General features: G+C 57.7%; 2 protein-coding genes across 14 annotated transcripts in view; one reads left to right on the forward strand and one right to left on the reverse strand.

The window, feature by feature from the left end:
- LOC105464278 (nuclear factor I X) overlaps positions 1-18,214 on the forward strand; it is a 104,831-nt gene extending 86,617 nt beyond the window's left edge. For 6 of the 11 annotated variants that reach the window (XM_071087280.1, XM_011712366.3, XM_011712048.2 and 3 more), the window contains 4 exons: positions 1,701-1,876; positions 7,371-7,518; positions 9,675-9,766; positions 14,047-18,214. In XM_071087280.1, coding sequence (XP_070943381.1) covers positions 1,701-1,876; positions 7,371-7,518; positions 9,675-9,766; positions 14,047-14,061 — 431 coding nt within the window. In that variant the 3' untranslated portion in view covers positions 14,062-18,214. The remainder of the gene's footprint in view (positions 1-1,700; positions 1,877-7,370; positions 7,519-9,674; positions 9,767-14,046) is intronic. The other 5 variants (XM_071087281.1, XM_071087282.1, XM_011712715.3 and 2 more) reach the window with 1 other exon arrangement.
- A 241-nt stretch (positions 18,215-18,455) lies between these two features.
- LOC105464720 (LYL1 basic helix-loop-helix family member) lies at positions 18,456-22,335 on the reverse strand. Of its 3 annotated transcripts, none has more exons than XM_011712788.3 (4): positions 21,974-22,335; positions 20,256-20,614; positions 20,076-20,167; positions 18,456-19,161 (listed from the first exon to the last, which is right to left on the reverse strand). In XM_011712788.3, exons 2-4 carry the CDS (start codon positions 20,588-20,590, stop codon positions 18,746-18,748), a joined length of 843 nt encoding a protein of 280 aa, XP_011711090.1. In that variant the 5' UTR covers positions 20,591-20,614; positions 21,974-22,335; the 3' UTR covers positions 18,456-18,745. The 3 variants fall into 3 exon arrangements, with proteins under 3 accessions (XP_011711090.1, XP_070943385.1, XP_070943384.1); XM_071087284.1 differs by lacking the exon at positions 21,974-22,335 and adding an exon at positions 20,999-21,290; XM_071087283.1 differs by lacking the exon at positions 21,974-22,335 and adding an exon at positions 20,918-21,290.
- Positions 22,336-23,217: the final 882 nt, after the last annotated feature.

The raw sequence follows: 23,217 nt of genomic DNA on the forward strand, positions 1-23,217 counted from the left end.
TTTTGTTTAAGACAGTTTCCTGCTCTTTTACTCAGGCTGAATGCAGTGGTACGATTATAGCTCACTGAAACCTTGAACTCCCAGACTCAAGTGATCCCTCCTGTGTGCCACCCTGGCTAATTTTTAAATGTTTGTTGTAGAGACGGGGTCTTGCCATATTTCTCAGGCTGACCTCCAACTCCTGGATCAAGTGATCCTCCCACCTTGGCCTCCCAAAGCACTGGGATTACAGGTATGAGCCACAGCACTCAGCCATGTCTTTGTTTAAAATGATTTGAAATGTTGAGGCTGGGCACAGTGGCTTATGCTTGTAATCCCTATGCTTTGGGAGGCCAAGGCAGGAAGACTGCTTGAGGCCAGGAGTTCGAGGCTGCAGTAAGCTGTGATCACGCCACTGCACTCCAGCCTGGATGACAGGGCGAGATCCCGTTTCTATTTGAAAAATCTTGGCCGGGTGCGGTAGCTCCCAGCACTTTGGGAGGCCGAGGTGGGCGGATCATGAGGTCAAGAGATCGAGACCATCCTGGCTAACACGGTGAAACCCCGTCTCTACTAAAAATACAAAAAATTAGCAGGGCATAGTGGCAGGTGCCTGTAGTCCCAGCTACTCAGGAGGCTGAGGCAGGAGAATGGCATGAACCCGGGAGGTGGAGCTTGCAGTGAGCCGAGACCACACCACTGCACTCCAGCCTGGATGACAAAGCAAGACTCCATCTCAAAAAAAAAAAAAAAAAAAAAAAATTTAGACTGAGCACAGTGGCTCATGCCTGTAATCCCAACATGTTGGTAGGCCAAGGCAGACGAATCACTTGAGCCCAGGAGTTTGAGATTAGCCAGGGCAATATGGCAAAATCTCATCTCTAGGAAAAAAAATGCAAAAATCTGCCAGGCATGGTGGCATGCACCTGTAGTGCTGGTTACTTGGGGGGCTGAGGCAGGAGGACTGCATAAGCCCGGGAGGATCGCTTGCAGTGATCCGTGTTTGTGCCACTGCACAGAGTGAGACCCTGTCTCAAATAATAATAATACTTTTTTAAAAAGCCAAATAAGGCCGGGCGCGGTGGCTCAAGCCTGTAATCCCAGCACTTTGGGAGGCCGAGACGGGCGGATCACGAGGTCAGGAGATCGAGACCATCCTGGCTAACACAGTGAAACCCCGTCTCTACTAAAAATACAAAAAACTTAGCCGGGCGAGGTGGCAGGCGCCTGTAGTCCCAGCTACTCGGGAGGCTGAGGCAGGAGAATGGCGTAAACCCGGGAGGCGGAGCTTGCGGTGAGCTGAGATCCGGCCACTGCACTCCAGCCTGGGTGACAGAGCGAGACTCCGTCTCAAAAAAAAAAAAAAAATAAAAAATAAAAAAAATAAAAAGCCAAATAAAATAAAGACAAGATCCTACCCTGCCTCATCTGCCTCATCCTAATCTCCCAGTGCTGGTTGTGATCAAACTTTATTTACAAAAACAAATGACTGGCCTTTGGACCCTAGTTTGCTGATTTTATTATTTATTTATATTGCATTAAAACTGATGACTGACTTTTTTTGTGCTGCCTTAACTTTTGTGCCTGTGGCGGCTGCCTCACCTGCTCAGGATCCTCAGGACCCTCAGTCCTCTGACCTGCAGCTCCCCTCCTCTCCTGTCCCTCCCACTGGCTGCCTCCTTGGCCCTGACGCCCTTTTTTCCCTGCCCACGTGCATGCAGGGAGCCCCCGGGCCACAGCGTCAGCCCTGCACTTCCCCTCCACGTCCATCATCCAGCAGTCGAGCCCGTATTTCACGCACCCGACCATCCGCTACCACCACCACCACGGGCAGGACTCACTGAAGGAGTTTGTGCAGTTTGTGTGCTCGGATGGCTCGGGCCAGGCCACCGGACAGGTGAGTCCAGAGGGCCCCAGGAGCCCAGCTACAGCCTCATCTCCACATCTATCTGTCTGTCTCAGGGCTCACAGGGAGAGGGCCCAAAAGCCAGGAGCCCGCCTGGGGCTGGAGCAGCAGGGAGCTGGTAGTACCAAACGCCTCGATTTTCTGGGTCTGGGGGCGGGGGTCTGTGTATTATGCCAGGGCCTGTCTATCATGGTCTGGAGAGGTGGGGGCAGCATCTGGGCCCCTTTGCTCAGGCTCCTTGCCCTTCCCATGGTCCTTGCCCCCTCAGCAGGAGTGAACTCATGATCCAACTCAGATCTGGGCTCCGACCTCCCAGCACTCCTCTTAAACTTTGGAACTGCAAGGATTTGCTAGATTCTAGACCAGGGTTTCCCCAGTATCAGCACTGTTGACATTTGGGGCTGTTTATTCACTATTGTGTGAGACCATCCTGTGCACTGTAGGATGTTGAGCAATATCCCTGGCCTCCACCTGCTAGATGCCAGGAACACCTCCTTCTCCCCAGTCTTGATAATAAAAAAAAAGTCTCCAGATTTCAATGTGCCCAGGAGGGCAAGACTATCCCTAGTGACGAGCACTGTGTCAAGGGAAAGCCCCGATCCACATAGCTGCCAGTGAGACCACTGTTGGCAAGACTTTTAACAAAGGTTTCCCAGGACGTTCCCGGTTCTAGAGTGAAACCCTGCTGCTCCTCAGCCCTGGGAGACACACTGGCTCCCCCCGGAGCCCTTCTCTGTCACTGAGGAGCAGAAACTCAGGGTTGCTCAGCGAAAGAATGATCCCAGGAGTGGTGGGCCAGAGATGACCCTTCAGTGGGACAGTGGTCCCTGGTTGGAATGTGGAGGTTTCTAGACCTCTGGGAAAAGTCCAGAGCCTCAGCAGCATGCTGTAATAGGAGAAGCCCCAGCTCCTCTGTAGCCAGCCCTCCCAGCCTGGAAGCCTGCTGTGAGAGGTCAGGCAGGGAGGATGCTCAAAGGGCCGTGGTGGGGAAAGGCATCCCAGAAGTCCACACCAGTGGCTGCCTGCTGCCACCAGCCCCATGCTGCCTTGGTGTGCTCTGGCAGAGTGAGCATTTGCTAAGTGCTGGTGTATTGATATGCGGCGGGGCTGTGGCTCCGCCTTCTCGCTCTGTCCATGAGGGAAGCCAGTCCTCTTCCCTCCCTCCTGTTCCCCTCCTGCTGCTTTCCTCCTCATCTTCCTTCCCCCTTTGCCCTTCAAGGATTTCTCTTGGCTGACTCTGCAGCTCCTTAGTGTACTGGTAGCTTCGCCCACCTCTCTGGACAAGCTCTGTCCACTTTTAGGGTCATGGAGGGAAGAGCAGACCTGACCTCTGACAGCTGCTGTGCTTTCATCAGAGATACCAGCAGAGTTCAAGGGGAGCTATCAGCCTATGCCTAGCCCCCAAGGGGCCTGGGGTCTGGGATATGTGGCAGAGAGGCCTGGAACATTAACTTACCTGCTTTCTCAACTACCAAGGGAGCCAGGATTTGGAGTCAAATTGAGGCTGGCCTAGAGACCAGGTTAGGCCAAGCAGCCAAACCTAACCATAGAACCCTTGAGAAAGTGGGTCATTTAGTCCTCTGGCCATTCTGAGCCTCTGGTCCTGAGGGCTAGGTCCTGAGCGTTTCCCTTGACTTGACTGTTCAAGATTGAGGACTCTGATATAGAGCCATAGTTTTTAAAAAAGAGGACTCATTTTGCCTAGAAGTTTCTCTTCCCGAGGCAGGCACTTGCTCCGAGCAGACCATGGACAACAAAACACTGCAGACAGGAACTGCAAACAGGCACCTTGATTAAGCAAGGAGTGTGGCCCAGCTGGGGAGCAACCTCTTAGTTTCCTTGTGTGGCCTGTCCCACTGAAGAGAGAGAGAGGGGGCTCAGTGAGGAGCCTGCTTGATGGGGCCCACCCCTGGCTTCTGGGAGGAGGCTAGAGACAGCACTGTGCTACACAAAAGGCTGATGCATAGCTGCAGAGAGCCAGAGGGCCCGGCTCCACCACTGATCCAGTGGGCAGGGAGTGGCAGTGCCCAGCTGTGCTTGCACTACAGCCACTGTTAAGCAGTGCTTCTCAGACTTGGCATGCGCGAGAGTCAACTAGAGCCCTGGCTAATGCACAGATGGCTGTGTCTCACCCCCAGAGCAACTGATTCAGCAGGTCTGGGATGGGGACTGAGAATTAGCATTTTTCCTAACTTCATAGGTGATGCTGATGCTGTTTCTAACCTCCTTGAGAATCAGAAGTCACAGATCAGTTTTGCAGGAAAATGTTTGCATGGAAGAATTTTAGGCTGGGCGCGGTGGCTCACACCTGTAATCCTAGCACTTTGGGAGGGTGAGGCAGGCAGATGATTGCCTGAGCTCAGGAGTTCGAGACCAGTCTGGGCAACACGGTAAAACTCCTTTCTACTAAACCACAAAAAATTAGCTGGATGTGACTGCGTGTGCCTGTAGTCCCAGCTACTTGGGAGGCTGAGGCAGGAGAATCGCTTGAACCTGGGAGGCGGAGATTGCAGTGAGCCAAGATTACGCCATCGCACTCCAGCCTGGGCGACAGAGTGAGACTCCATCTCAAAAAAAAAAAAAAAAAAAAAGTGAGGAGCTATACCAGCTTCCGGCTCCTTCTAGCTCCTAACTCATGAGATTTTAAGGCACTACACGGTCACAAGACCTTGAGGTTTTTAAAACCTCAACTGTACCCCAATCAGAGCTGAGACATGCCAGCCTGGTTGGAATTTACATCTAGAAACTGAATATTGTAAATCAGCAGGTTTCAATGTCTGGCCATATCAGGCAGGGATTAGCATTATCAGGTGGGATTAACAATTTAGATACTCCTGGGGGAGACAGGCTCTGAAGCTGGAGGAAGGCAGAGGCCGCCTTGGGGTTGCTTGGAAGGCCTCTGTGTCCCAGCCCCTGGGGAGCGTGAGCTCAGGACACCTGGAGAGGAGGAGTGAGGCTGTGATCAGACCATCCCATTCCCTCCTTCTAGGAAGGCATGGAGATGAGGGGAGGCATCGCATCACCTTTCTCTGCAGAGCTGCAAACCTCAGCGCTCTGACCTGCACTGTTACCTGGAACTGAGGGTCCCTTTCCAAAACAATACCCGCACAAAAGTTCTCCAGCCCAGGACACATATGGGGACCAGCAGCCACTGTTTGCTTTTGTCAGGGCCACTGAGAGTTGTCATCCTTGGAGTGGGCAGGAATGGGTCAAAGGAACCATTTAGAGGGACAATATGTCAGACCTAGATGCTGGTCATAGTGGTAAAAAAAAAAACAGTGGGCAGAGAAGCCAGAGTTCAGAAGGGGGCGCTGCATAGGCCAGCCTGGGCTTCCGTGACTTTAAAGTGCAACAGGAAGGACAAGTCGATCCCACATGCTTTATGGTACTTGGGTACTGCATGCTTCTGCCGACTCATTGGGGAGCTGGCAGGGATTGAGGGGGTGGCCTGTTCTGAAGGTTCCAGTGAGATCAAGAATGTCCTAGAGGAACAGGGCAGAGAAAGATAGGTTGTGATTCAGGGGATCTGGCTGGTCCCCACAGAGGGGACAAGGTTCTTTGAGCAGGCCTTGAAGGGTGTGGGAAATAGTTCTTCATACAGAGAGCTCCACAGCAAGCCAGCGTGCAGTCCTGCCTGCTCAGCCTGTGTTCTGGAAACCCCAGTTAGTTTGGAATGGGAAGTGCAAAGGGGCGGTAGGGGGTGGACCGGTAGAGGCGTCCCCCATGGGGGCTTTGAATGCCCAACTGAGGAGATTGGACTTCATGTTGGGTGTAGCTGGGGCCGTGGAAGGTTCCAGAAGACTGGAGAAACCTGAGCTGATGTGGATTTTGGGGAGAGGATTGATGAGCCTGCTGGAAAGAATCCTAGCATCATCCCTGGAGTCAGACAGACATGGATGTGAATTCCAGGTCTGGCCAATTGCAGCTGGGTGACTTAGGATAAACCATTTAATGGCCCAGAGGCTCAGTTTCCTCAGTTGTGAAATAGGGAGAATAGAGCGTCCTTTGTGTCAAGGCTTTCCAGGGCGGGCCTATTAATGCTTGGACTGATGGTCCTTTTTTGTGGGGGCTGTCCTGTGCACTGCAGGATGTCGAATAGCATCCTGGCCTGTACCCAGCCCCTCCAGCCCCTTTGTTGTGACAACTGAAAGTGTCTCCACACATTGCCAGTGTCTCCTTGAGGGGGACAGAATTACCCCTGGGTGAGAACGGATGCTTTCTGGGATGGGTCGGGAGTTATGCAACAGAACTAACGCACCTGGTCCAGGGCTGGACATTGAGGGTCCTGAGCTGATAACCACAGTTTCAGCACAGGGGAGCCCCACATACCAGCTCATTGTCATTGTCCAGCTGAAATCAGTGAGGACAGAAGGAGGCACTGGCTGGAGACATCAAGGGGATGGGCTCCTCGGGGCTTGCTCACCGATAGGAGGAGGAGTACACAGGATCCTCTCTGGGTCTTGAATCTGGGTGCCCAGAAGGGCGGAACTCTATCCCACAGGAGAGTTGCCGGTTTAGGATGAAAAGCACAGGCCAGGCCTTCCTGAGCCCACGCCTCAGTGGTCATCAGGGTCCTGTTCAGAGCAGCAGGAGGTGTGTGCCCAAACCTCCAGGGAGGTCTCTCCAGGGAACCTGCCTGGGAGAGGCAGGAGCACCTCTGTCTGTCCTTTGGCACCTGTGTGTCCTGAAGCCAGAAGGCCAACCCACGCAAGGCCATGCACGGGGCCTGGAGGAGAAAATCCAGTTAGAAGCAAATGAGGGCATAAAGGACAAGGAATGCATCCTGGCGGCCGAGCATCCATGGTGTCTGAGGGCGTCCTACAGGGAAGTCCTCCTGAAGAACCTCACGGGCAGTAGAGTTGGCAGCGACGGATTTTCTTCCCTGGCCATTCTTGAGAGAACAGGTCAGCGCCCTACCACCCACAGGCAGTGAGGACCCAGGCTGCTGGAGCCGAGGACGAGCTCCCCAACTTCTGGTGGCCTCCTGAGGACATGTTATGGGGTGGGTGCTGGCAGGACTGCCGTCCTTGGTTGGGTGAACTGGCTCAGCCTGGCAGCCCTCAGAGGGAGGCGGGCATGTGCTTTGGGGAACCGGGGGAGCAGGGTGAGCGCGCTCATCTTTCCTGCTGTAGGAGATGGTCTTCAGGAGTGTGAGAGTTCTAGGTGCAGCTGCACATATTTGCTAGGTGGCACATTTTGGTACCTAAAACATTTTCCCTAGGAAGTAACAAACCACCCGTCGAACACCCCTCCCTCCCTCCCACAACTTCAAAAGAGGACCAAAAAAAAAAAAAAGAGAAACACCTGAGAGACCAAATAGAGGCCTTACACCCTCACCCATCCCGTGCCCTGGAGGAGAGGACCCGATCCTGGATCTTCCACCGGGAGCGCCCGCTCTCAGGAGCGAGCTGGCGCGGCCGCGCAGGGGAGCGTGTGTCTGTGTGTGATGTGCCTTCATGCGTCACTCTATTTATGTTGTTCGCAGCCCAACGGTAGCGGCCAGGGCAAAGTCCCGGGGTCATTTTTGCTACCGCCGCCGCCTCCAGTGGCCAGACCTGTGCCCCTTCCTATGCCTGATTCCAAATCCACCAGCACTGCCCCAGACGGCGCCGCCTTGACTCCTCCATCACCTTGTAAGTGGACGATGAAACCGAAACCACAACGCCCAGCGTCCCCGGCCCGTCCAAACAGTCTCCACTGCAAAAAGAAAAGCCTTCCCCCTCCCCACCACCAAAGCCCCTCAACCCAGAGCACCATGGATAAGAGCAGAGCCGAGCCCTCCAACCACAGCCTCCCTCCCGGGCCTCAGTTGCACCAGCCAGCACCCCACGAGCCCCCTGCCCGCTGCTCCCAGCCGGGGCCCCTGGCCCAGGCCCCTCTGGGGGGCGGGAGGGAGAGCACAGCGGGGGTGCGCAGGCCAGGGGTGCTGGCGGGGGTGGGAGGGGGCGGGGAGGCACAGCCATGCCATCTTCATGCCTGATTGCTGTTTTTTTGTTTTTTGTTTTTTGTTTTTGTTTTTTAATTTTTTTGTTGTTTCGTTGTTCCCCCCACACCAAGAAAATCAAATGTAACCACAAGGCGACGCCACCACCATCCCCTTTTTGCCTTGCCCCTCACCTCCATCCCTGGGCCCTTGGGCCTCAAAGACGCAGCAGGCCAGCCCCTGACCCCTTCCCCCTCAGTCTCACATTTGGTTTCTCGTTGTTCCTCTTTTTTTTTCCCCCTCCCATCCCTCTGCCCTCCCTTCTCCTCAATTCCTTTCCCAGGTTAGATGTTCCAAGGACAAGGGAGGGCTGTGGGCTTTGGCTTACTTCATCTCTCTCTCTGTCTCTCTTTCTTTTCTTTTCTTTTTTTTTCCTCTTAAACCAATGACAAATTTTGTCAAAGGGAAAAGAAGAAAAATCAGTCGAGAGGTCCCAGGTAGACCCGGCGTGAAGGACAGAGGATGGGGCGGGTGCTGTCTGTGGGCTAGGGTGGGCAGCTCTGGGGGTGGGCAGGCCACAGGCCAGGGCAGTTCGGTGGCGGCGGGAGGGGTGGCCCATCTCACACTGCTCTCCGCTCGCTCTGTCTCTCCTCCTTTCTCGTGGTTTGAGTTCTTTTCCCCTCTCCATCCTCTTCATGCCATCTTCCCATCTGCATCCGCCATAAGACATGAAGTCACAGTCATTGGAGGTGGGCAGGGTGGGGGAGGGGAGCTGGGCTACAGGGTTTGGGGGCCACTTCTGGAGAGAGGTGGGCAGAATCTGGTGAGCATGGAGTCCCTGGGTGTGTCTGGTGCAGGGCAGCGGTGGGCCTCCCAGGTAACCTGTGATATTCCTTGCCGCCTCTGGGGGCATCTTCCCTTCTGGGGGTGCAGGGCCTGTTCCCTCTGGCAGAGCTCCATCTGGAAACCTGAGAGGAACTCAGAGCTGTTGGGATCATTTTGTCCTTGGGCCCCAGGATGGCTGCCCCCAGGCATCTGAGCCCTGGGGCTCTGCCAGGCTCTCTAGCCTCCTCCTCCTCTATTGCATTGGTCCTGGAACCACAGACCTGTTGGACCTGGTGCATCAGTCAGAGGAGGAGAATGCCATGGGCCTGAGCCTTGCTACTCCTGGGCCCAAGCCAGGCAGCCAGCTCCTAGGCCCCTCTCTGACCCTGCCCTACCTGGCTCAGCCCTCCATTGGGCACCCTTTGGGTTCCCCAAGCCTGCCTGCCTGGTCCTTGGGCCTGCCCAGGGTGGTAAGAGGTGTAGCATCTAGCTAGGCCACCCAGGTTGGAGAGGTAGCCTGGCTGGGAAGGCCTTCCCGAAGCAGGGTGGGGCCGGGCTGCCAAAGCCTCCCCTCTCCCGTGGCCCCCTCTCTTCAGTACCTGAGAGGGGCCAGTGGGAAAGCAGGGGTATCCACTGAGGGTGCTTGTGGACCAGGACTATCCCCAGCCCTGCCCAGTGCCTCACTAGCAGGTGGAACTGGGTCCAAGGGACATTTGTCTCAGCCCCCAGGGCCTCTCCCTCATCCCAGCCGTGAAAAAGGATGCCTGGCTGAGACTGGCTTTGGAGTGGGGGTGTGTCGGGGGTGTAGTGTGTGTTCCTGGTCAGTGAGAAGATGAGAGTATCCCTCTGTAGTGGGGGGGCAGGCTCGGAGCCTGGCCTCCAGCTCGGATGCCCCTCTGGCCCGTCCTTCCCACTGCCAGCCTAAACCTGGGCAGCATGGTCTAACTCAGTCTCTCCCTCTCTCAGCAGCCCCGAGGGGCAGTGCCCAGGTGGGCCCCAAGGCCTGACAGGGTCTCTCCCTCTCTCCCCTGCTCCCCACAGCATTCGCAACGACAGGCGCCTCCTCTGCCAACCGGTTTGTCAGCATCGGACCCCGGGACGGCAACTTTCTGAACATCCCACAGCAGTCTCAGGTAGGAGACCCTGCCCACCACCTGGATGCAGGGACCAGGAGAGCAGGCAGGGTTGCAGGGCATCTTGGTGTTAGGCAAGAGCCTGGAGTCCTTGGGGCTAACGGAGAGAGAGGTCTGAGGCAGGGCTGGAGGGCCCAGGCTTTTGCACGCCCAGCTGAGCCTGTCTCCCCAGGCAGCCCCCAGGCTCCCTGGCTAATCAGCTAATTGGATAATTAGCTCTGACAGCCCTGGCCCTGGGGAAGGCGGCCAAGGACCCAAGTCTAGAGACCCTCTGGGCCAGGCCTGGTGGAAGCAAAGATGGAAGCCTGAGGCCCATCAGGAGGAGAATAGAGTCTGCCTCACTGCTTTCACTCACCCCGGCTGGAAGCCCTGGCCCCTAGCCCTTCCCTTTCCCCTGGCTTTGGGTGGGCTGGGTGACTGGTGGAGGAGGGACAGAGGGCCTGGTGGGCTACGTGCCCAGAGACTGGCACTGAGGGCAGGGCAGGGCAGGCCGCTGCCCTAGAGGCCCCTCACCCAAGTCCTCAGGAGTCCTGTTAGGGAGAAGGCCAGCATGCTGGAGACCCCATCCTTGCTCCTGTCTCCTGCTGACACCACCCCTAGTTCTCACAAGGAGACAGATCCCTGTCACAAGCAAGAGATAAGACAACTCTTAGCCCTCCAGGTGGGGACCCCAGAGGCCAGTGCGCACAGAGCCCAGTGCCCTTGGGGGCACAGGGAAGACCCATCTCAGGAGGAGGGCAGAGGCAGCTTTAGGGGGCCTGAGGCTTTTACAGCCCAGGGTTTTGAAAAATAACATGCAAATATCTTTCTTTTGCACATTTTACAAAAACACCTCCTTGGAGGTGTCCTCAGCTCTGGGAAATCCACCTCTGTCAAGAGCCCCTGGGGCCACCTCTCATCTCCTGCTCTGCCTCTCTCTGCTCTGGGGCCTGAGTCCAGAGAAAGTTGGTGGATGGAAGTTTTGTGTGTGGTTTGAGATTGTTGTTTTTTTTTCTTTTTCTTTTTCTTTTCCTTTCCTTCCCTCAAAAAAAAAAAAAAAAAAAAAAAAGCCAAAAAACTTTGTCAAACTTCAAACTTCAGAGCTCCCTAGTGGCAAGGAGGGGAGGGGAAGAGAACTTCAACCCCCTCCAGCTTCCCACCCCCTTTCCCCAGAGTCACGTCTGACCCGTCTGGTTTCCAGGAGCAACCAGACATGATGTAACACCCAGATGAACTTGAACTTGGGGGTGTTGAGAAGAAAAACAATGGCTCCGAGCAGGGGCTGGAGCCAGCCCCCTCTGTTCTGTGCCAGGGAGGCCGAGAGAGCCCTGCTGGCAGAAGCGGGAGGGGGTGCCAGAGGAAGGGACAGCAGGCGGGCCTCCCCTCCTGGCTCTGGGCTGGCACCAGGCTGCAGGGCTCCATTGCTCCCTCCCTCCTGCCGCCTGCCTGGGCTGCTCGCAGCTCTGCGGTCGGTCGTGCGCTCCGCTCCGGGGACCACTGCCACGAGCCCTCCCGGCTAACCCTGTTTCCACTGCCTCTTTTACTTTCTTTGCTCACTTTGCTTGGATGTTTGGGGGCCAAGTCAGAGTTTGAGACAAGTTTGAGAAAGTTTGTCTCCCCCCATGTTCCCTGTGTCTTGGGCTCCAGGAGGTAGGAGGAAGGAGTCCCAGCGGGGATCCAGGGCCCCTGAGCAGGCAGGTGTGTCTGGGAGTGGTGGGGGGAGCTGGAGCTGGACAAGCAGAGCTGGAGCCCTCGGGCCTGGGGGCAGGCAGGCGGCTGCAACGGGCGCAGGGGGTACAACCGGGGGTGGTTTCCACAGTAACCAGTGACTTTAGCTGATCTCTGGAGCACCAGATGGAGAGAGAACAATAGAATGAGGGAAGAAAAGAGAATTTTAGCAATTTTGTCATTCCCTGGGCAGCGCTTTTTACTTAGTTTTAATCAATTTTGGACCTGGCTCAGGAAGTAGGGAGGGGTGAGCAGAGAAAGCCACTCTGTGCTTGGCAGCAGATCCCCCATTCCTGGGACCTTTGGGGAGGTGCCGGGGAGCCCCCTTGGGGCAGCCTTTGTCCCTAACTCCAGACCTGGAACCAGAGTCTTCCCTCCCTGAGGAGGACCCCCCAGTCTGAGCATTGGCAATTGTCCCCAACTGTACAGCTCAGGAAACCCCAAAGGGGCCAGTGTGGGGCCCTGGCATGGTCTGCCAGGGGCAGATAGGGTAGGTGGGGCCCTCCCTGTCCTATTGTCCACAAGCCTCATTTGCCTGGTGAGGAGAGGGGTGGGCTCACCACCATAGCCAGCCTCCCCCTCCACCTTGGAGCAATGGCACAGGGTTCCTCTATAGTCTCCCCTTGGGAAGGGGGGTCCCAGGGAACAGGCCCAAGCCTGTGGCGGGTGGGGGTCACCCAGCCCAGGCGGTTCCCACCCCCGGGCTTGAGCCAGAAGCCCAGGAGCTGGCTGCGGGCCGGTTCCCCCCCACCCACTCTGGGGATGCCTCAGACCTGGGTTTCCGCCTTAGCCTCACTAGGCTCCAGTGAGCCTCTGTTTGGCCTGTAGTCAATTGACCGGTTGGACTTGGGGCAGGTGCTTGAGGAGCCCCGCTGAGGGAGGGCAGGTCTCTTGTGTGTACTGTCCAGCACATGCAGGAAGTTTAGCATTTCTGCCCACCCAGCAGCGCCTGGTCATTGTGGCAATCCCAAACCCCACACTTCCAGATGCTCTTGATCTGCACTGTCCATTGTGGTAGCCACGGGCCACGTGTGGCTGTTTACATTTAAATTAACTTATTAAGTAAAGAAAAATTTGGTTCCTCAGTTACAGTCGCCGCATTTCAAGTGCTTAGAAACCACTTGTGGCTAGTGGCTACTGCAATGGAAATGAGAACATTTCCATTGTCACAGAAAGTGCTAGATGATCTCCAAGGCCCTTTCTGAAACCCAGTGTCCCTATCCTCAGTCCCAAACCAGAGCCTGAGAGCAGGTCTGGCCTGTAGGCAGAATGTTTGACCAAAGCAATGTTTTAAATATTGGAAATTTTCACACGAAATTCTGTCTGGGCTTCTGGTTTCTTTCGAAAAGTTGGCAGATGAGCTGCCCTGGGCCTTCACTCACCCTGACCTAGGCAGGGCACAGGCATTCCGGCCACCACAGAACCTGCTTCCTCGTGCTCGCAGCACAGGCAGCAGTTAGGAGCACAGCCTGCACTGCCTTTTACATTTGAACCCTGGCTCTGTTGCCCGAGGGCTGTGTGGCCTCAGGCAGGTCACCCACCCGCTCTGTGCCTGGCTTCCCTGTGGGATCAGGGCAGGGGTGGAGTGAACCAGGACCTGGTATGTGCTCTGTAGTTGGCTCTGCCTGGCCTCTGCAGACCAGAGTCTGTGACAGCCTGGAAGAGGCCCCAAGATGCATTTTCAGGGACCCTCATTTTGCCCCAAGGGTACTACCAGGTGCACCCAGGCCCAGTAGACCACAGTAGACCCTGACCCACCACTTTGCCAGGAGGTGGGGCTGGAGCCTTGGATGGAGGGCATAGCCAAGCAGCTCAGTCCCTTGGGGTCTGCCCTGGGTGTGCTCTGAGCTGAGCCACCAGACACAGGCAGACAAGGCCCTGTCTGTGAGAAGGCAGCACCCCCTGCTGGCATTGTGAAGGAAGTGACGCTCACCCCAGGGAGCCTCAGGTCCTTCCTCAGTGTCTAGTGTCCTGAGGGTAGAAGATCAAGCACCGTGGGCTACGTGGCCCCTCCCCTAGGCCTGGCGCTACTAGGGACTGAAGCCAAGTGGTTCCTCTGCCCCCAGCTTTTCAGCCTGTGGGACCTTGGCTGGGGTATATAGATGGGAATTTCTGCTTTTAATCCAAAGAGACAGAAAGAAAACTCAGCAAGAAGCTGGGCCACCCCCACCCCATCCCTAAAACCCCTCTGGGTACAAAAGCCCCAGCCTGGCATCTTCCCCACCCTCCAGGACCCACACAAAAACCTAAACAATTGGAAACATGGCCAGATCTCAGGCCTGTGCCAGCGCCAGCCATGGGGGTCCCGCCCGCTGGGCACAGTGCCCACGGGAAGGCCAGCTGGACTCTAGCACTAGGGGCAGAGTCTCTGAGAGGGCAGGGTTCTCGCAGGAGGGAGGGAGAGAATGGGGATGTCCTTTCTTCTCCACGGGAACGAGGTGGGTGGTGGCTGCCTGGCACCCTGGCTCTTTGGGAGCTGGGCCCTTGAGGGGCCAGGTCACTGGGCCAGGTAGGAGTGAGGTGGGACCTGCCACAGCTGTTCTCAGTGTCACCTCTTTTTCATCCTGTTTCAGTCCTGGTTCCTCTGATAAGATCGACAAAAGAAACAACAAAATGAAAAGAAGAGGTTCCTCGAAAGGGGGGAGAAGAAATTTTGAGACATGGAAAAATCCCCCAGCCCAGCCCAGCCCCACCGAAAAGCAAAAATTACACGTCGTCAGCCACTCAGCCCTTCTCTCCTCCAGCCCGGGGACCCCTGCGGGCCCCAGAAGCAGCCCAGTTCTCGGAGAGCCCTCGGAAGGGGTCTCGGTGGAGCTGTGCACCAGCAGCCAAGCAGAAAGAAACACGCGACATGGACTCTGTCAAGTAGAGGACAGAAAGCAAGAAAGGATGCAGAACTGCCTTCCTCCCCACCACCCCGCCCCGGCCTTCTGGGGAAGGAACAAAGTCCCCAAACAAAGCAACCAGCACAGTTCTGAAGGGGCCTGGCCTCCACCCTCACCCCTTCCTAGGGGAACCCCACCCTCCACATGGTCGGAGCTGTCCTAGGGAGCCTGGAGGACCAGCTTGTAAAGATGATGGGGTTTAGATCCCTCAGGCTCTGCCCTCCAGACTCCGCCCTTCCCTTCCTCCCTTCCTCCCTCCCTCCCTCCCTGCCAAGGCTCCAGCTTCTTCCCCCAGCTGTTCCAGACCAGGAGGGGGAGAGCAGCCTCCACTTACCCCTCCCCACCCTCGGGCTAAAAGCCTCCAGGCGGGCAGGGGGTGACCCCTGGAGCTAGTTGCGTGTCCCAGAATGGAGGGTGTTCTGTCACCTCACCCTGAGCCTCAAGAGCAGTTCCTGGGGCCCTGGACCCCTCTGTACAGTCCGTAGGAGAAAGTCGGAATGCTCTCGAAGGCCTTGTCCTAGCCTGGGACAGGCCCCCTCTCCCCTCTCTCTGCAGGCCAGGAGGGCCTCCTTCCTGCCACGAGGGAGGGGAGTCGGGCCCCAGGTCGCCCCCACCCCCAGCCCTGCATGCAGGTGCCCTCGCTCCGCCCCATCAGTCCCTGCCCCTGCCCGTCACGCAGACTGCCCTGCTGGGGCCGGGCCGGAGGGTGGAGCAGAAAGGGGACCCCGGAGCCAAGCGAGGAGGACCAGGCAGCCGCCGCTGCCGCCGCTAAGTCACCACCTGCGCTTAGGTAGGCGTCCTGCTCGCCGACTTTCAGTTCCTTGGGAGGGTGTTGGGTGTCGTCCTTTTCAAAAGTGTTTTGGAGCTTTCTGTGCCCCCCACTTTCCCCCTGCCCCCCCCCCCCCCGTGGCCACTTTTCTCTGGATTTTAGCTGTAATGTCTTTACTCTTTATTTAGGGGTGGGGCATTCATTGTTTGGGTCTTTTGCTGTTGGAATGGGAACTCCTCCATTTGAGCAACTTGGGAACAATTTGGTAACACACCACAGGAAGTAGCTCTCCCCCCCAGCCCCCTCTTCCCTCAAGGAGGGTTGGGGGGCCTGTCCAGAGGGTCTTCAGAAGCCCCCCTGGGAGGGAGGGGAGGATGAGCACGCCCAGCTCCCCTCCAGGGTGTGACTTGGCCCCTCTGGCTTGTCTTTCTGTGCCTTACTCCTTCCTCCTGCGTCTCCCGTCCCTGGCCCCTTCTCGAGTCCTTGTGCCTCTCTCTCTTTCTCTCTTTCTTCATTGTATGAAAACACAAAGCACAGGTCAGGATCCTCTGAAAGAAAATCCAACATTGCACCACGTAGGGGTGGGTTATGGGCTGTATTTATTGTGAATCTAGTTTGTGAGGCTGTGGCCCTGAGCATGCGGAGGGAGGGAAGAGAGGAGGGAGTGTCTGGGGAGGGGAGGTCAGCGACCTGGGGCCGAAGGGGCAGGCAGGTGGTGCCTGCTACCCAGCTGGAAGCCACAAGGTGGCTGACCCCAGGGGCGGCTTTTGTTGGAAATTGAGTGAAGCCCTCCCTCTGTCCTCAGCGTGCAGCCCTAGAGGACCCCAGGGCTGAAGGGCAGTGGATCCTGCGGGAGTCTCCCGGGGCGTGGGGAGTAAGGCCCCGGGGGTGGGGGGCCGGGTGGGCCGGGCGTGACGCGCGGTCAAAGTGCAATGATTTTTCAGTTCGGTTGGCTAAACAGGGTCAGAGCTGAGAGCGAAGCAGAAGGGGCTCCCTGTCCGGCCGCACGTGCCCTTTCCCTCGACGACAGTCGGGGCCTCGGGCGCTGTGTGACTGTGGGAGCCAGGGTCTGCGGGGCGCCTGCCCGGGCGAGGTCGGAAGCTGCAGGCCAGCTGGGCCCGGGCCGGAGCGTGCCCGGCGGGGCTGCCCGGGCGGGCAGGGGGTGGGGGCTGCTCCTTTCCCAAGTGGTGTTGTGAGGGGCAATGAGGGCAACAGGAGATGTGGGGACGTGTTAGGAGAGAAAAAAAAAAAACACAAAAATATATATGGGGGAAATGAACTTTTTTTTTTTTCATTGAACCAAGTGCAATGCATCAGAGAGTTTTCCTATCTTTGTATGTTAAGAGATTAAGAAAAAAAAATTCTATTTTTGTTGTAATGTCCTCGCGGCTCTGGGGACGCTAAAAGAACCGGGCCTGCCCCGCCCTGTGCGGGGATAACGAAAGCTGAGTGTTTTTCCCTTTTTTTTCGTTCGTTTTTAGTTTTTTTTTTTTTTTCAAGTCGTTTTCCTGCGTTGACGAGGATGATCTGGGGTTTTTATTTGTTTCGTCGTTCGTTCTCAGTTTCGGTGGGAGGGCTGAAGGAAACGTTCACATTTTAGAGTTTAAAAAAAACACCTCGACATTTAAAAAATAACCAACACAAGATCAAAAAGGAAAAGGACGAGAGAAAAATTATTTTTAAGATAATTAAACATAAAACCCTGGTGCTTCTTACATTATAAAGTACGTTTTAAAGAACCCACAAACTATTATACATAAGTTTATGAATCAATTAAATATCCTGCACTTGTTAGGAATACGCATATCCCTTCTTTGTTGAGTTTAACGGAACGGGACAGCGGCGTGCCCCCGGCGGCTGGACTGCTCCGGTCGCGGGTCTCCCCGGGCGCCCCTCCCTGGGGCCCAGCACCCCCTCCTCGCCCCATCCCCGTCTGGGTACAGGGGCGCGGCAGGGGTCCCTGGCCCCTCCCCCGCAGAGGTCAATGCCAACGAACAAACGTCCCCTCCCTCCCTCCCTCTCTGCCCCGAGCGCCCTTCTTTGAGCCAGACGCCAACTTGACCCTCACCAGCATTATCAGGAGCGCGCTCAGCAAGTTGGTAGTTTCCTCCCCACTTTCCCGGCGCCCCTCCCGCCCCCATTCAACATCTCTCATCCTATCCCCGACCCCCTCCGGGGAACACCGGGAAGGCTTGACGCTCCAGGACAGGACCAGCCACGCTGACAGGTCGATTTGCCCAGGCCCGCGCCCGCACGCACGCACGCACACGGCCCCGCACACAGCCCCGCCCCACCCCGCAACCAGCCCTGTCGACTGCCTTACACACCCGCCCCCGCGCTGGCCGGCCGACCTAGTGCCTTGTTCTCACCCCCGTGCTGGCGGAGCGGACGCCGCGCTCTGGGTCCCAGAGGGGCCGGGTGGCTCAGACGACCCACCACTCCCCCACCCCGACCGTGCTGAACAGACCCCCCACACGAGAGAAAATAAAGGAGCAATAAAGTCACGAGAACTTTCGTCCCCCAATCGAGAGCCCGAGGGGCACCCCAGCCCCGCCTCTGCTCCCCCCCACCCCACCCACCCTCGGGGCGCCCCCCTCCCCCCGCAAGCCAGCCTGGGCCAGCCCCGCTTCGGCCCCTCCCGGGAGATCCGTGCGCCCGACCAGCACCAGCATCGCGGACCGCAAAGGCCGCCCGTCCCGTCAAACAAGTTTCTTCTTAGGCTAAGAAACGCAGTATATACGAGTATCTATATATAGTACTAATGGATTTGGTGTGCTTCCCCCTTAGCGTCCCCTTCCCTCTGCTCCTCCTCCTTCAGCCTGGTCTCCCCCTCTTCTCTGCCCTCCACCCCCGTCTCTGCACTGAGATACATAAGAAACAAGGGTAGTTTACTGTCTGTTTTGTTTTCTGGGTTTTCAGTGTCCTAGCGGAATGCAAGTAGGCAGCCAGCCCGTCTGTTCCCTCTCCGCCCCGCCCCGCCCCGCCCCCGTCACTGCGCTTCTGTTATACCATCTTTGCCTGACTCTCTCCGGCTTCTCCATTGAATGGCTAATGTGTATGTGAAATAAAGAAATAAAGAAAAACAAACGCAGGAGCGCCTGACCCTTCGCTAACGCGACCGTGCGGGACTGGGTCGGGGTCGGTAGGGTGCGTCCCCAACTTGGATTCTGCGCCTCTCTCCAAGCGCCGCGAGCTCAGCAGACGCCGTCGACAAGCGTCTGTCCCTGGGTCTCCGGGAGGGGCCGACGGTGAGAAAAGCTAAGGCTCCCCAGCCCCTCCTGGCCTCCCCCCGCGACCCCAGCCCGGAAAAAATGAGGCACCACTTGGGTCCTGTGACTGCTCTGCCATGTTAGTTTGCCAACCGCGCCCCTGCGAAGGGGAACCAGGCAAGGCCACTTCCACAGGGCGGTGGGTGATTTTTTTTAAGAGTCTGCGGGTCCCTTGGGGGACGATGATCACCCTTCCGGACCCCCGAGACCTTGCCCCTGACGTCGTCACTGGTCCTTCTTCGGGGGAGTTCGCACCCGAACACGCGCAGCACGTCCACTGCCCTTTTTCCTCGACGGCCCTGGGCCGAGGCCCTGGTGCCCTCCGGCTCAGAAATGCTGGCGCGTGTGGTCACCGCACCTCTGGGCTCAAAGCGGTTTGCTCCATCTTTATTGGCCGGGCCGCCGCACCGGGGCTGCCGTCGGGGTCGGCCGGGGGCGCGGGCTGCGAGCGCGCTGCCACTTCGGCCCTGCGTCCGGATCCCCGGCGGGCGTCGTCGTCTGGGACCCGGTGCACCGGCCGTTTGCGGGGCCCGGGCGGGGTGGGGCCTGCGGCCAGAGCTGCCGCTTGGTCGCGCAGCAGCCGCACCAGGAAGCCAATGTACTTCATGGCTAGGCGGAGCACCTCGTTCTTGCTCAGCTTCCGGTCGGGCGGGTGCGTCGGCAGCAGCTTCCTCAGCTCGGCAAAGGCGCCGTTAACGTTCTGCTGCCGCCAGCGCTCCCGGCTGTTGGTGAACACGCGCCGGGCCACCTTCTGGGGCTGGTGCCCTGTGGACAAGGAAGGCCGGGTTGGCGCCATGGCCCAAAGGGCGGCCTCTCCTGCCCTCCCCCTAGGCAAGCAGCACCCTCCTGAGAACTTAAACCCAGGCCATGGGCTGGGACTTTCTCCACCCAAGGGGTCCACGGGTAGCTCTCCCCACCCCTCCCAGAAGCCACCCAGACAAGAATCATCACAGGCCCGGCCTGCGGACAATGGCCTGCTGTGTCTGTGACTATGGGCTCCTTTATGTCAATGACTGAGATTCCCTAAGGAAAGATTTCCTCGTGGTTGTTTAGGAAGCTGTCCCTGGGGACCTCATTCAGAGTGTGCCCAAGTGTGGCTGGCTGGGTGTGCTCGTGGGTCTGAGAGGTCCTCTCATTATGACTGACTGTCCTGTGTCTCATAGGCTGTGTGAGACTCTTATGTCTCATGGCTGTGGTTATGTGTGATGTTGCCATGTGGCTGTTTCATGAGTGGCTGTGGTTGTGTGGCTGATTCTTGTGTGGCCATGGTCCTAAGTGGCTGTGGTCCTGTGGCTGTCTTGTGTGTGGTTGTGGTCCTGTGGCTGTCTCTTGCATGGCTGTGGTCTTGTGGCTGTCTTTTGCGTGGCTGCACATTCTAGTGGAGCTGTCATTTTGTGGCTCCCATACCTGGTATGGCATGCTCTGTTTTGCCATGACTGCGGCTACAAGGCCTGGCCTGTTGCGTGGCGGTGGTTGTGTGGGGCTGGCTATGGGACTGCGGTTGTGCACATGGGTAGAACCTGTGTGGGCTGTTCTCTGTGTGTGCTGGAAGCACCTCTCCCCCAAGGTGGGAGTAGAGGACAGACATGAGCCCCACACAGAGATGGCCCGGCCTTCCGTGCACCCACAAGTGCACACACAGGCATGCAAACCCACAAGGCACACAAACCCACACTCACCCTCAGCCAGGTCCAGCTCACAGTGGCTTGGTCTCCGCTTCAGCCGGCTGCTAGGGAAGACGCTAAAAGGTCCTGCTGGCCCAATGTAGACACTGTAAGGGGTCGTGGGTCACTAATGCCTTGTGGGCAAGGACCCTGGCCCCCAATCCCCACCCCACCCCACCCCAGCTCCCCACTGACCTGTTGAGGAAGGGGTGAGGGTGGTAGTGCAGGGCCAAAGTGGGTGGGGCAGTTCCCAGGGTGGAGAGTTGCAGCAGTGGGGGCCGCAGGGTGCCCAGCTCTGTGGTGGGCATGGCTGCCCCTGGGGGCCTGCTGTGGCCCAGGCTGATCACTGGTACACCAGGTGGCAGCCTGGGGGGCGAGGAGCCTCCTCGGTGGCCCACCTCCTCCACCTGCGGGGGCCCAGGTGAGGCAGGCTTAGGGGGTGGGGCAGGTGCTGGGCTGGGGGCACACACCATCTCTGCCTTCTCAGTCATGGTGGGGCCCACCTCTGCCTGTGCCTGAGGCGGGCACATGGACCCCGACGTGGGGGTACTCACCTGTGGGAAAGAAGGCAGCCAGTGGGAAGGAGGACTAGGTGCCCCGCTCCCACCTTCTTAGCCCAAAAAAACCCCTCAAATGGGAAGGGGGGGGGAAAGGAGGAGGGGAGGGGTTTCAGTAGGCAAAGGCAGATGGCAGGGGCAGGCCCAGAAACTTCCAGGACATGGGAGGGGTCCTGCATTAGAGTAGGAGGCGCCCACCTAGGTGCTAGGCAGCGCACTGTCCCTGCGCTCTTTGTGACCCAGGAGGGGCGCTGTTGCCCCGCCTCTGAGCAAATATTCCTTCTGCCAGAATTCCCTCACCTCTGCAGCCTGGAGGGAACAAGACAGGGAGCCCCTAACTGATCCTGGCATCTCCAGAAACCCCAAGATTAACCTTGTTACCCTCAGATCTAAAGATCCGATCCAGAGACTCCTCATTGACTCATTGATGCCATGTGAGCTTGGAATCCCTCCAAGATGGACTCTGACCCTTCACAGATGCCCCCCACCCCCCACCCAGGCTGACCCTCTGCACCTCAGGAATGACCCTGTAGTTCTTCCCATTGCTGTCCCTCAAAGTGCTCTGTAATTGCTCTAGTGACCCCCATTCCTACTGCAAACGTCCCCCATAGCAACCCTGTGACCCCACTACTGACACTATGACCTCCAATGCTGACCCTAGACCCCCAAACACTGACCCCACTGCCCAGTCCAGTCATGTCCCAACCCTCCCTCTGGCTTGGAAGCCCCCACCCTCATCGGCATCCACACTTTTTAAAATTTGTTTATTTTTTAGATACAGGGTCTCCCTCTGTTGCCCAGGCTGGAGTGCAGTAGTGCAATCATAGCTCACTGCAGCCTCAAATTCCTGGGCTCAAGCCATCCTCCTGTCTCAGCCTCCTGAGTAGCTGAGAGTACAGGCATGTGCCACCATGCCCAGCTAAATTAAAAAAAAATTAATTTTTCAATAGAGACAGGTTTTCACTCTGTTGTCTAGGATGGTCTGGAACTCCTGGGCTCAAGTGATCCGCCTCAGTCTCCCAAAGTGCTGGGATTACAGGCATGCACCACCATGCCCCTCCATCATCCACACTTTTGCATACTGTTTTGACATCCCTGTTTGCTCTTGGTTCCAGAGTCCAGGATGTCCTAGCAAGGTGTGAGACTCTTGGCCCCTCTGCCCTGTCTTCCTCAGCTAGGCCCTGGGGAAGCAGGCCTGGCCCCTCACAAGTAGGTCCCTGCTGATGGATGGATGGATGGATGGATGGATGGATGGATGGATGGATGAATGAATGAATGAATGAATGAACAAACAAAGGAATGCAGGCTGGGTCCCAGGCCTGGGATCCTCCACCTTTAGGCCGTTTCCCTTCTTACCCCAGCACTGTTCCTGCAGCCTGGTGAGTGCCCTGGCTCTGTCCGGTCAGGGTTGGCAGTCTGGGCCAGGGTGTGGTTTCCAGCGTCAGGCCAGGCTCTGCTGTCTCGCTCGGGTCCAGCCTCAATGCTCCAGGCCCCGGCGCTGGGCCGCGCCTCCTCGTGGGCCTTGGAGGGCCAGGATAGCCGAGATCTCCGCTTAGGTATCCTCCAGGGAAAGTGAGCGGCTCCCGGGCCGGCCTTCCCTCTCCCCGCCCCTGGCGGCCCGGTTTCCTCCCTCTCACCCCTGGCGGCGCAGCGACCGGAGGATGCTGGCCCAGGGCAGATAAGGGCCGGGCTGCCTGGCCGCGCCTGATAAGGAGCCGGGCTGACCCCGGAGGAAACCAGCGGGCGGGGACCTAGCAGCGCGGGCCTCCCGGCCCCGCCCCCAGCCGGCGCTGGCAGGACTCGGTCCGCCACCCCTCAGGGCTTCGCCTTCCGCTCCCCCAGGCACTGGAGGGACCCCGGGCCTCTGGGGACCCGGGCCCGAGGGCAGCCGGGGAGGAAGGTGCCTGGATGCACACAGGGGGTAAACTGAGGCAGGGAAGCTGCCTCCTCTTATGTCCTCTGAGTCTGCCCTTTGGCTTTGAACACTCCCTGCCCGAATGTCTATGCTGATGGGGGTGAGGGAGAGCCCTTTCCGGCCCGTTGGGGCCGCGTGACCCTGGGCCCCCACCTTCTCCTCTCTTCACCCAGCCTGGTTCCTCTTTTTACAGAGGCCCTTCCCGCCTCTCCACCACCCCTACCCGGGAGTGGGGCACCCAAAGGGAAACAGTTCTAACAGTCTGGCCTTGGGTGTCCAGCCTGGGCAGGTGTCCCAAGCCCTCAGCACAGTATCCACACATTTCCAAGCCCAGGAGGGTGAGAGGAAGTGCCATGGCTGTCGGGGGTGGGGTGGGAAGTTGGATTTCCTAGGGTGTCCAGGCTGGTGTGACCTTCCAGTAGATGCCCAACAGGTCCCCACAGTTCTAGGCCTCTTGGCTACAGCATCACATAACTCCAACTTGGTGGTCCGTGGCCCTCACCCCACAGCACCCGACCCCTTCATGGGGGGCAGGTATCCTGGCTTGGTGGTAAACCTCAAGATCCCACTGGAGCTTCCCACAGGGAGAGGCTCTGGGCACAGCCAGGCCGCAGCAGCTACAGGACTGCCGCCCACTTCTGATACTCATGCTTTGGCCCATGTGTGTGTCTGGGCAACTGCAAGA

This window comes from Macaca nemestrina, chromosome 20, assembly GCF_043159975.1.
Source record: "Macaca nemestrina isolate mMacNem1 chromosome 20, mMacNem.hap1, whole genome shotgun sequence".
Classification (NCBI taxonomy): Eukaryota; Metazoa; Chordata; class Mammalia; order Primates; family Cercopithecidae; genus Macaca; species Macaca nemestrina.